Source organism: Paroedura picta, chromosome 4, assembly GCF_049243985.1.
Source record: "Paroedura picta isolate Pp20150507F chromosome 4, Ppicta_v3.0, whole genome shotgun sequence".
Taxonomy (NCBI): Eukaryota; Metazoa; Chordata; class Lepidosauria; order Squamata; family Gekkonidae; genus Paroedura; species Paroedura picta.
Window position 1 is genome coordinate 62,999,850 of NC_135372.1, and position 11,779 is coordinate 63,011,628.

The 11,779-nt window shown below is 44.8% G+C and overlaps 1 protein-coding gene across 1 annotated transcript; it reads left to right on the forward strand.

Annotated features, from left to right (window-relative positions):
* The first annotated feature begins 1,811 nt into the window (after nt 1-1,811).
* On the forward strand, nt 1,812-11,567 carry C4H1orf52 (chromosome 4 C1orf52 homolog). The gene is made up of 3 exons (XM_077333138.1): nt 1,812-2,352; nt 8,496-8,703; nt 10,907-11,567. The coding sequence occupies exons 1-3, from the start codon at nt 2,086-2,088 to the stop codon at nt 10,984-10,986; spliced, it is 555 nt and encodes a 184-aa protein (XP_077189253.1). The 5' UTR covers nt 1,812-2,085; the 3' UTR covers nt 10,987-11,567.
* The last annotated feature ends 212 nt before the right edge of the window (nt 11,568-11,779 follow it).

The following is an 11,779-nucleotide window of genomic DNA, read 5'->3' on the forward strand; positions in this document are numbered from 1 at the left end:
CCTGGTCAGATGTTTGTTGCTTTTCAGTTTTTATAGACAATGACAAACTTGTGGAACTCAGACATTTGTGGAAGAGTTCAAATACAAAAAGGGACTAAACATATTGATACATAAGACTGTGAAACGCCCAGTAAATGAGAGAGGAAGAAATTGGTTACTGGAGGTAAAAGAATAATCAGACATGAGCAAAAGCAAACCAAAAATTCAATAAATGTCCACAATAACATCAATGTTAAGAATCTAAATGAGATTACAGACATTGAATTTCCATCTTTAAACAGCATAGTTGGGCTGTGACACTGCATTTTGTATATTGTGTTGATGTTAAATGTGGAATGGATAAACAGCTTTTGGTATATATGACATTCTGATAAAGCATTATTAGACATACATAGAATTGGGCGAGAGAAAAGGCTGTACGGTATATTCTTATTTTCTGAAAATAGCAAATATAAGTACTGACTGTTAACAGTCACTTTTCAGTATAGCAGGAAGAATGTCACCACCTTATCTTAGTCATGGGACACTACAGTGAATTCCTTCCTTATCCACTCACTCAGCCCAGGGCACTTGTCAAAAAATGCAGACCAGCAGCCAAAACACTGACAGAAGGAGGTAGTGAGAAGTACTTCAGAATGGTGACAACTTCAGAACTTTAATCTTTGACAGTAATTTATGCTGTGACTCCTGTCAAGTGGTATCTTTTGCCAGTGGCTGCCAGAAGTATTTTGTGCTGACACAGAAGATACATCAGATTAGATCAATTTTTCTGAAAGTGTATCAAGGTGTGTGTGAAAGTGTGCCTTAATTTGGCTGGAAGACTGCTCCCTAGGGCTGGAGTGGCCTAGGGGTGACTGAAAAGTTTTAGTGCTAGCCTTTCTAGGCTGGCTCCAGAGGGAGCATGGGAGCTTATTAAAGAATTGTTGCTTGTTTCTCTTCTGCTAATGGGCCCTGCTACTAATATCTCTCTTTAGTAGTCCCCTTAAAAGGGAATAAATCTCCCAACATGATCCCTGTGGTGTCCTTTTGTGATGATGATGTTATCGGTTCAGTCATGTCCGACCCTCAGAGATTCTATAGGAAAGTTTTCGCCATACGTTTCTGTCAATGGCTGCTTCTTTTAGTTGGTTCATGGTCATCCCTGTATTGGCTTTGATTGTGTCGAGCCAGTGGATCCTTTGGCAACCACACCTCCTTTTGCTGCTGACCATGCCCAGCATTAATGATTTTTCTAATGAGTTTGATTGCGTAGCCTCTGCCAAAAAAGGGGGTGTGGCCAGCAGGGATTCTAATTGGCCAATGGAGATTGGCATATTGCCAGATATTTCTTAGCTAGCTCAATACTTGTGTGAGAACATATTTTAAACAATTTTTTATTTTAAAATCACCTAATTAAGTTGAATTTCTGCCTGAAAGAAAAGCTACAGAGTTTTAAAGGACCCAATTGCCTTTATGGTTGGCCGTGTCTCCTGCCTTAGCCATTTTGCTCCCGTCAACCTGTGTCAGATTGCCAAGGTGATCCCCTGGCTCAAAAAAGTTTGGGGATCCCCTGCTCTGGAGAAAGACTTCGCCACAACCTTTTAAAGCCTCTGTCAAAGTAAGCAGTGGCCTAGAGATGGGTCCACTTTATAATAGCTATATATGTTCCGAGATAGGCTTTGAAATTTCCCGAGTTGGAACGACCAGGAACTGTGTAGGAGGAGTCCCACACTGCTAACGTGACAGATAGTAAAGCAAACCAGCGGTTAATAAGCAGACGTCAGGACACTTTAAAAATGCACATTGCTGCACTCTAGCAGAAGTCCACCGGAGCCGCCCGCTCTTGCAGACGCCGCGCGCAAAAGGTGACCTGGAACAGAAGATGGCTCTTTGGCAACGTGTCCCGAGCGACCTGTTTGTTTTCACGGCAGGCGTCTCGCCAGAGAGGTCACTCTGGAGGTCTTGCGGACTCCTGCGGCTTGCTCGCGAGCACGATGGCGACAGTGCGGACGGCCAGAGGGTCCCAAGGCTACACCCGCAGCCGGAACCTTCGGCTGCGCGCCGCCTGGTTTCCGCGGAAGGCTGTCCCGGAGGCACCAGCCCGCCATGGCAGGGGCGGAAGGCAAGGATCCGCTGGGCTTCTTCGCCGCTTACGGCAGCGATAACAGCTCGAGCGCCGGCTCCGACTCCGAGGGCGAGGAGGGCCCGGGCTCCCAGCGGGAGTCCGCGCCGCAGCCAAGGCCCCCCGAAGGGAAGCCGCGCTTGCCCGGGCCCGACGAGCTCTTCCGCAGCGTCAACCGGCCGGCCTTCCTCTATAACCCGCTGCATAAGGAGATCGACTGGGAGAGCCGGGTCGTGCGGGCGCCCGAGGAGGTGGGTCCCTCGCAGGCCCAGGCCGATGGCGACGGGCAAGGAGGGCGGAGGCTCTGGGGAAACGGGAGGGGAGGGGTGGGGGGGGTGCGCTGAAGGGCCCTGGGAAAGCCTCCCCCCCCCCACCCGTATCCTTGACGGGGTGCGAGGAGAGAGCGGACGGAGAGGAGCGGGGAGCCGGCGCCCCTCGCCCCAAGGGCCTCTTGCGGGCGGAGCATAGCTGAGCGCGCCCTGATTCCTCCTGCAGGCCTCACTTTGGGGAGGACGCGGCTCTGGGCAGCCGGCCCTTCACCCGCATCGCCCCAGGGAGAGCTTTCTGGACAAAGTCACTCGGCATTCTCCCCTGGCAGCGAGGCGAGCGGGTGAGGGAAACATTACTGGGGTGCACTGACTGTTGGTTTTCCTTGCTTGATTGTAAGCCGTGACTTCTTCGGGTTTTCCTTTCTTCTACCTCATTTCTCTTGGTCTTGTCCCTGCCAAGATTTGCTAGGAGCCAGAGCCTCGTCTTGCCAATGGGGGCTCTAGCCTCTTACCATGATTGGTTGAACTCTGCGTAATATTGCTTGTTTAGCTTTCGTTGGGTCAAATATCTGTTTATTTCTAGAATGATTTTAACAGCACCTTAAGACTAGAAAAACTTAATTGAACATAATAAAATCAGAGTCCAGTAGCACCTCTAAGACCAACAAATATTTATTCAAGGCGTCTTTGTTGGTCATAAAGGTGCTATTGGACTCTGATTTTATTGTGCTACTTCAGACCAATACGGCTACTCATTTGAATCTATCCTTAACTGAACATAGGCTTTTGAAGGTCAGAGCTTGCTTCTTTAGTAATGTAGGTGTATTTATCCAAAGCAACTAAATCTGTACTCATAAGTTAAAAAATGTGGCAGGGTTGAGAAGCTACAAGGTGAGGCGAAGATAAACAAGTATCAAAGAGTAATCAATCCATTCCAAATGTGTGAAGTATTTCCCCTATTATTGATTATTGATGATAAATATGTAGACTAGAATCAACAGTAAAGTGTAACAAAACCTTTAGCAATTTCAGTTGGCCACCCTTCCTGTACTGTGAGTTGAGTCCTAGAGATGCCCAAGGAGGTTTGGGGGGAGGGGGCAGCTCTCATGGTCTAGTGTAGCGATCCCCAACCTGTGGGCCACATGTGGTCCGACTAATTGGAGGTGGGCCCCGAAGGACGCCTTCTCTCCCCCCCCCCGGCCCTTTACAACACACTTTGGGTGTCATTGTCTCCCATCACTCCCAGATGGGACTATCTCGTTGCAGAGAAACAAGCTCAGGGTTCCCATTGATTTGTCATTGTCATGAGTTAAAATTTCCATGAAAATAAAATGTTCCTTTTGTTCATTGTTGTGGCGTGTCTGTATCTTATTTTGAAGGGATTACCATAGCGATCAGAGAGCGTTAGGGCAGTGGTTGAGAGTAGAGGAGTAAACTACCCCCCCCCACCGGGCCTCAGTAAAAGGCATTGAGTGGTCCCCGGTGAGTGGTCCCCGGCATTGAGTGGTCCCCGGTGATAAAAAGGTTGGGGACCACTCGTTTAGTCTCCAGGAAGGAACTCAGAAGCCTCTTCCTGCTACCACGTACCCCTCAACTGATGCAGGGCCAAGGAGTGGGTTGGAATGAGAAGCAGTGCTGCTTTGCTTGTCCTCTGGGCTGCACTCAGCCTAGACCACCCATGGCTGAAGCCTGGTACTGTCGTGCTCCTCCGTCCCCCCTGCACCACATCCCAGCTGGCAGAAGGAATATGAGTGCCTCCAAAAGGATGCCTCCACTTTTGAGGGGAGCTTCTATACGACCTCCTGCTCCCTTGGAGCATAGCCAATGTGACTTCTGGGTCTTTCCCTTTAAAAAAGAGCAAGGGAAAACCCTCTTTTGCTGTGGATTAACAGAGAAAGCCAGACCTCTGTGTGAAAATCCCCTCACACTTTTCTATGTTTTAACAGGATTTTATTTTTAACAGGTAGCATTTCTTTAACTGTGACTTAGCTGTGAAGGGAAGTTGCATTCCCTGTTGGTGTGTTCCAGTTTCTGTGCTGGGATGTGTGTTGGAGGTATGGGCAGTATCAAGTGCATGGGGTATACGTACCACACTTGCTTCCACCACTGATATATGTGGCTTCCCTAGCAGGGGTGCCATTTTGCACACTTTTCCCCTTTAGAAGTGGTCTGAGTGTGTTCATAGGCACAGAGTGAGTAGAGTAGAGTAGAGCAGTGGTCCCCAACCCCCGGTCCGGGGACCAGGATCGGTCCATAGCTCAGTCGGTACTGGGCAGCGGCTCCTTCTCATCCTCCTCCTCGGGGGCTGCCCTGCCACATCTTTTGATGCTCTCCAGTGGCTGCTCCCCCTCGGCGTGGCACTGTGCACCCTCCAGCAGGCGGTGGGAAGTCAGGGGCGCCAGCAGGAAAGCAAGTGGAGCAGGGGCTCAGGAAGCAGCGGTGACATCCCTCCGCAAAAAACTACCCCCCCTCCCAGGCCTCAGTAAAATTGTCAAGCATTGACCGGTCCCCAGTGATAAAAAGATTGGGGACCACTGGAGTAGAGGGAAGAAAGAAAACTCTGAATTTGGAACAGTGTTGACTGTTTTCTCTGTAACTTGTTTATTCAGCTTTGTCTGTCCTAGACTTAAAGAGTCAATGTGGAAGCAACCATAGGTACCTTCACTCTTCGGACTCTCCTTCTCACATTAAAATATGTATATACTGAATGCAAGAGTGACTTAGTTTGTCAGAGAGTAGTCTTTGCCTCACTAACCAATTCAAGGTTCACACTGGAGGGCATTATTATTATTCCTGCTCATCATTATTCTGAAGATGCCAGGGGCAAAAGCTTTGCTGTTGTGTATACTGTATATAATTGTTTAGCTTCTTTTGAACTGAATGGCTTGAGGTTTCTCTGTGGATGTAACGGATAATGGATTTCTTGGTGCTTCTCCAGCAACACACTTGCATACTTCCTCTCAACTTCACAATCTTGCTGGCTATTATTTATTTATTCATATTTATTAGTTAGATGCATATGTTGCCTGGCCCGGCAAAACAGCTCCGAGAGGTTAATGGAGCTACACAGGATTAAAACTTTAACATAATTATAATATTAACTTAAAAATTAAAAACATTGAAAACTATCCTTAAAAGTTCCGCTGACACAAATTGAAGCAGCTGCCGATGATGTTCCTTATTCCAGGGAAAGGGTCGGTCTGGGTTCTTTTGCAGATATTAGACTTCCATTTAAGAAGAATTGCTTTTTATACCCAGCTTTTCATTACCCAGAGGAGTCTCAAAGCGGTTTACAATTGCCTCCCCTTCCTCTCACCACAGTAGACATTCTGTGAGGTAGGTGGGACTGATAGAGCTCTGACAGAACTCTGTGATAACAGTTCTATCAGGACCGTGACTAGGCCAAGGTCACCCATCGGGCTACATGTGGAGGAGCAGGAAATCAAACCCAGCTTTCCAGATTAGAAGCTGCCACTTAACTACTACACCAAACAAGAGAAAGTCTAAATTGTATTGTGAATAAGAGAATATGAATTGAGTATTATCTTTTTGCAGTAGTTTAGTTTTTATTTTACTCATCACCTGCTAAAAAGGTGTCGTTTGGGAGGTAATAATATCAGTATTCTACAAAATGCAAATTGTGAGTCTTGTTCGGAGACAAGTAACTCAAATGCAAATTGCATGACAGAGTTTTGCTATCATCTTACGTGTTGTAAAGTACTGTTATATACATGTGTAATATAGGTATTTCCAATAGCCACTTATGGCTGATAGTTGGATGATGAAAAATCTGACAAGAGAAGAATTGATTTGTTTGAACTCCAGTGCTGAAGAAGGCTTCTGAGGGTTCCATGGACAGTGAAAGTCACAAACAAGGAAATACTACAGTGCATAAAGTCTGAGAGATCATTGGTAAGCACAGTCACGAAACTCTGGCTCACTTACATTGGCCATATCATGCAATCCAACTCAATGGAGAAAGCAATTATGCTAGGATTGGTCAGTGGAAAAAGGAAACAAGGATAACAAACAAGCACAGCGGTTGGACGTGATCAGAATGGACACCGACCAAAACATTGCATGGATGAGGGAGGCAGTGCAGGATCAGGGATCGTGGGGACAGCTGTGCCATAGGATCGCCAAGAATTGGACACGGCTGAATGACTGACAACAACAATATAGATGGAACATTAATGCTGGAGGGAAATGGTATTATGTCTGCCCAAGAATTTTCTTTTGCCATTTGGAAACAGTCCCTAAACCTCACCTTGTAAACAATCAATCACCTTTAATTTATTGCTTTCCAATGGCTGTTTAGAAACTCATTGAATTCCTATTATTGTGTTCTCAGTAATTACCATACTCCTGGAATCACTTCTAATGAAAATTCACATCCTCTCCTGAAAACACATACCTTTTCAAAAGGTGAGCACATAATAAAGGAAGCATAGCCATTCCAACCGTATTACACAGACACGTCCACAGTTACATTGGCAAAAGCAAAGGAAGTCCCTGTAGAAAGGCCACATCCTCTCTCAGAAGGTTTCAAGTCTCAGCAAAAGAAAGCTAAGACTTGAAACCTGTGGAGTAGGGGTATTTTTGCACAGGACAACAGCAACAAGAAAACATATAATGGCACATGCACAGAAGGCATGCCCTGTTGTTTCCCTGGTAGCCCTCTAAGAGAAAGTACTCCTACAAAAAACAGGAAGAGGTATTCTGATTCTATCAAGGACAAAGCTCACTTGTGGACTAGCAGTAAGCTGACAAACAGTAAAATATGATCTTCCAGCTGTGGCCAAAGGCAGAGACAATTCGCCTGCCACACATTCCTTGCCAGACTGCAACCTTGCAGAGAGCTCTAATAAAGCAAGCTTTGGCTCATGAAAGCTTACAGCCAGGGAAATGTTGCTGATCTTTAAGCTGCTGTTAGATGCCATTTTTGTTTTGTTTCAACAGACTCATATGGCTCTCCACTTGAAACTGCAGATACTGGAGGACTCTTTCAAGAGGTTTCATGCTGAAGATAGCTGAGGTTGACAATGAACAGGGGTGAATACAGATCCCCATTGACCAAACCTCATTAAACCAAATTATGCAACAGGGAAATAGTGCAGCCAGTGATCAGCACCAGGACTGGAGTCAGATTAATGAGATCACAATCTCTCCTTGTCTAGCAATACTCCTGTGCTTTTAAAAATTGCATTGGCAGTAGAATAATAAGGGCAGCAGCACTACTATGGCATGCCCACGATAGGTTTGACTGGAATGGTCGAACTGTCAGGCAGATTGCAGTGGTGTAGGAGCAAGGCTAGAACAAGAGAGCTAGTAACCACAGAGCAGCCAGATATGTGTGTTATGTTGAAACTTGATCAGGTAGTTGACACTGCACTGTGAATGGGGTCTGTCATTGCTTCTACGCCTGCTGGAGGCCTGCTGGGAAAAGCCAAAAGAAACCAAAGGACAGTAATGTTCCACAACAGCAACAGAGACAGCATGAGGGTGCAAGCACTCAGCATCTATTGTGAGCTCTAAGTGCCATCACCTAGGTCTTCTTCCTGTATTTGCCTCCTTGGGATTTGAGGGGGGGGAGGGTGGATTCCCACATTATGAGTAAGATAATATAGCAATCAGTTTAATACTTTCCCTTCTAGGAGTAAGATTGGATCTCTGCAGTTCTTGCTTGGGCTGTTCCATAAATCTGTAGCTTACAAAGCAAAAGGCTTCATGAATGTTTGGGCGGCGGCAGTAGTGGCTGGTAGACACCTAGAAATATTGTGATGTTCCCTGTTTGTATCACTTCTATGTGGGATTACACCTGTATAACATAAATATGAAATTGTGATGATGCTCTCTCTGAATATCTGGGGGAGAGAGGGATACCTTTCCATGGATGTGCCCCTTGTGTGAGGGAGTAGATCTAATGCGGAGGCTGGCTTTAAGGCTGCACTCTAAACAATCCTGGTCTTGATGCCAGGCCTCTTCCTCATTCTTGCCCTATAAGTGAATTATATTTTCAGATATGAGAGCAATTCCTGTTCCTGAGTGTATCCATGCCTTCCAAAAATATTCCATGCCTCATCTTTCCCAGTTGGTTGTTTTAATTGTTGTGTTCCCTTCAATAGCCTCCCAAGGAATTCAAGGCATGGAGTACGAATGCTGTACCACCGCCTGAGACGTATAGTGTTAAAGAAACAAAGCCCCCACCACCGCCTGAGCTCGATATGGCAATAAAGTGGTCTAATATGTATGAGGATAATGGTGATGATGCTCCAAGGCACACAAATAAAGTCAACTTCTTACCAGACAAAGAACAGGAGACTGTCCAGTCAGGTAATGCCATTTGACAGGGAAAATAAATAGACAAGAAAAATAAAAACTCTTGAGTTTTATTTGTGTGTGAATTCATGTAATATGAGTTTTTTTTCCTTCAAGGATTTTCCACTTTGACTTCTTTCTTTTGATGTTTGTTGCTGTAGTAGATTATAGAATCCAGTGATGATAAGAGCTAGCAATACATTCCATGTATAGCAAATATTAAAATATAGCAAATTTTAAAAAAGCAGTTTATTTTTATTGAATCCAGTTTTACACTCTGGAACACTTTTAGTGTTATGGAGTATAAAGAAAAAGGAACTTCAGGGCACTTCTGTTTCCTGTTCTCCGTACCATCTTCAATAGAGCCATTGCATTTCTCCACCTCTTTTGCACAATACAGAAAATCACAGACAAAATCCACAAATTAAGAACCTTCCCCCCTCCCCCATCACTGCCCCTGATTAATTTGTGAAGCTTATGTCAAGCCTGAGTTACTTGTTGGCTGCAGAGATGTGATAGCTCAAGCATCCCGGTGCCTGTCTCCATGGAAAAGAATCATAAATGACTAGGCTTCAAAGCCTGTCTGTAAGGACATGCTTTGAAGGGGCCAGGGCACCCCTCGCCTGCCCCCCTCCCCATCGTCTCCCCGGGCCCCCTGCGGGCCTGCTCCGAGGCCCGCAGGGGAACCCACCCTGGCCTCCCCCCTCCTCAGCAATTCCCCGGCTTCTGTGCGGACCTTGGAGCAGGCCTGCACGGAAGCCTACCCCACCCGCCCCTCTCCCCGGCGATTCTCCGGCTTCTGCGCGGGCCTCGGAGCAGGCCCCTCTGTTTTCAGTCTGGGGCCAATCGGAAGGCGTGCTTTCTGATTGGCCCCTCTGCTATCCGTCTGGGGGCAAGGGGCCTAATTGGCCTCTGTTTCCTATCCCGGACTCTGCCCACCCCCTCTTAGCCTTAGGCTTTTATTTATACAACTCCTGAGTGGTGTACAGATAATTTGAAACTTTCACCTACCTTCAGATAAAGATCAGAAAGAGAAATTGTGCCACACTTAGGAACCTGTCTTCTTTGGGTCTTAGATCGGAATCCACAACCTTCTGACATGGGGTGGTGGGGGCAACCACAAAAATGGCTGACAAAAGAAGTGGAGCCAAAATGTCAAAGCTAGAATTTTAATATAAAACTTCCCAACTTTTCAGACAGAAGCTCTCTTTAACAAGATGCTTTTTAGAATGAACATATTGTTTTAACATCTTTCCTCCTCTATACATAGTTTAACTTCAGTCATGCAGTGGAGATTCTTGTACTGTGGTGGCAGTTGCTGCCAAAGAAGTGTTTTAATAAAATCAGACAGTTAATCTGAAGCCCCGTTGGGCAAAATTTCCATGTGGCCTGCCCCTTTTTTATTTTATTTATTTATATTTTGATTTTTAGCGCACCAATCCCAGAGGCCAGCTTGTGATGGGTTACAATCATCTCCCAGTAAAGGTCCATTAAAACCCACTCAAAACTCCAATAATCAATTTACCAACCAAAAACACCTATTCCCACCCTCCAGATGGTGGTCCCCGCCTAGAGGTGACAGGGTAAGGCCAATGACTTGGCTCATCATGGGGGACTTTGCCCTCAACCAAAGACCTGGCAGAAGAGCTCTGTTTTACAGGCCTTGTGGAACTGTGATAGCTCTGTCAGGGTCCTCAGTTCTCCCAGGAGCTCATTCCACCAGGACCAAAAAGGCCCTGGCCTGGGCTGAGTCCAGGCAAACTTCCCTTGGGCTGGGGACTTCCAACAAATTAACACCCGCAGAGCGAAGAGCCCTGCAAGGGGAGGGGCATAAGGAGGCAAGCGGTCTCAGGTAAACACTTAGTATGTGCCACATCAGGGGGACCTATTTTAGATGCTCGTATTGTTATGTAAAGCTGGTTCAACAGTCAATAATTCACTTGCAATTCAATCTTAAATCTGTATATTCCATGTTAGTGGGCTTATGCAGTAGTAAGCATGTTTAGGCTTGCAGTTTTGTGAAATGAATCTAATACAAAATTTGATAGTCATAGTTCCTACTCTTCACTAATGAGTTTGTTTCACTTTGAAACTCTTCCATCCATTAATCAAATCAATCGGGGAACTGTTGGAACTGCTGTATTTGCATCTGTTGATTTAAAAATCTTTGGCAGATACCTACTTTTTAAAATTGACAAACTATGTCTTTTATTTGAAGATGATGAAAAAGATGAACCTGCTTCAGTAAAGAAACGCAAGCTGGATCCTGAAGAGCAGGCGAAGAAAAAGAAGCGATGAACTGAGCAAAGGTTATTTGACTCTGAAAACTGTTTTTATTGAACATATAGGAGGACATCTGTTGGACTTTAAGATTGCTACTGGCACAAGAAAATAAAAACAGCCTCACCATATGGCACAAAACAAACTTAGGGAGTCTGTAACTTCTGTGCAAGTTTTATCATCTAAAGTTTATCAGTTGGTATTGTTAGAGATTTTGTACTTAAAAACCCAAAATGTTTCAGCTACAGATATTTTAATTAAACAAAACTTCTTAAACTATTGTGATATGTATTTGTGTTTATGCAGACTATGGAAATTCATACTATTTTGTTCAACCACAGAATTGATAAATGTGGTTAGTGTTTACTGAACTTCTATTGTAGTTAAAGATTTTTTAAATGAAGAAGTGACTTTTGGGGAGGAGGGAAATGTTTTAAACATTGTATTGTAGTAATAATGATGGTAGTTTGATATTTGTGTAAAGAATGTACATAGATCACAAAAAAATTAAAAAGGTATCTGGTAATATTACATTAGGGTTTTGGAATGTGTTGGCACTGTTTGTAATTTACTTCTAATAAAATGAAGTCTTTAAGGTACCCCTAGACTCTGGTTTTGTTGTGCTATTTGAGAGTTACAAGATTTGAGCTCCATCAGGGTAAAGTATAATAGTTTTTGGTGAAGGTGGTGGTTACTTGCTTCCTTGGTATACTTTTTTTCAGAACAGGGGAAGTAAAGTGGATTATGTGAAATCACAGATAAATTATACCTTCTCCATGTTATAAAAATTAATTGGTACCTTTGTATGTCT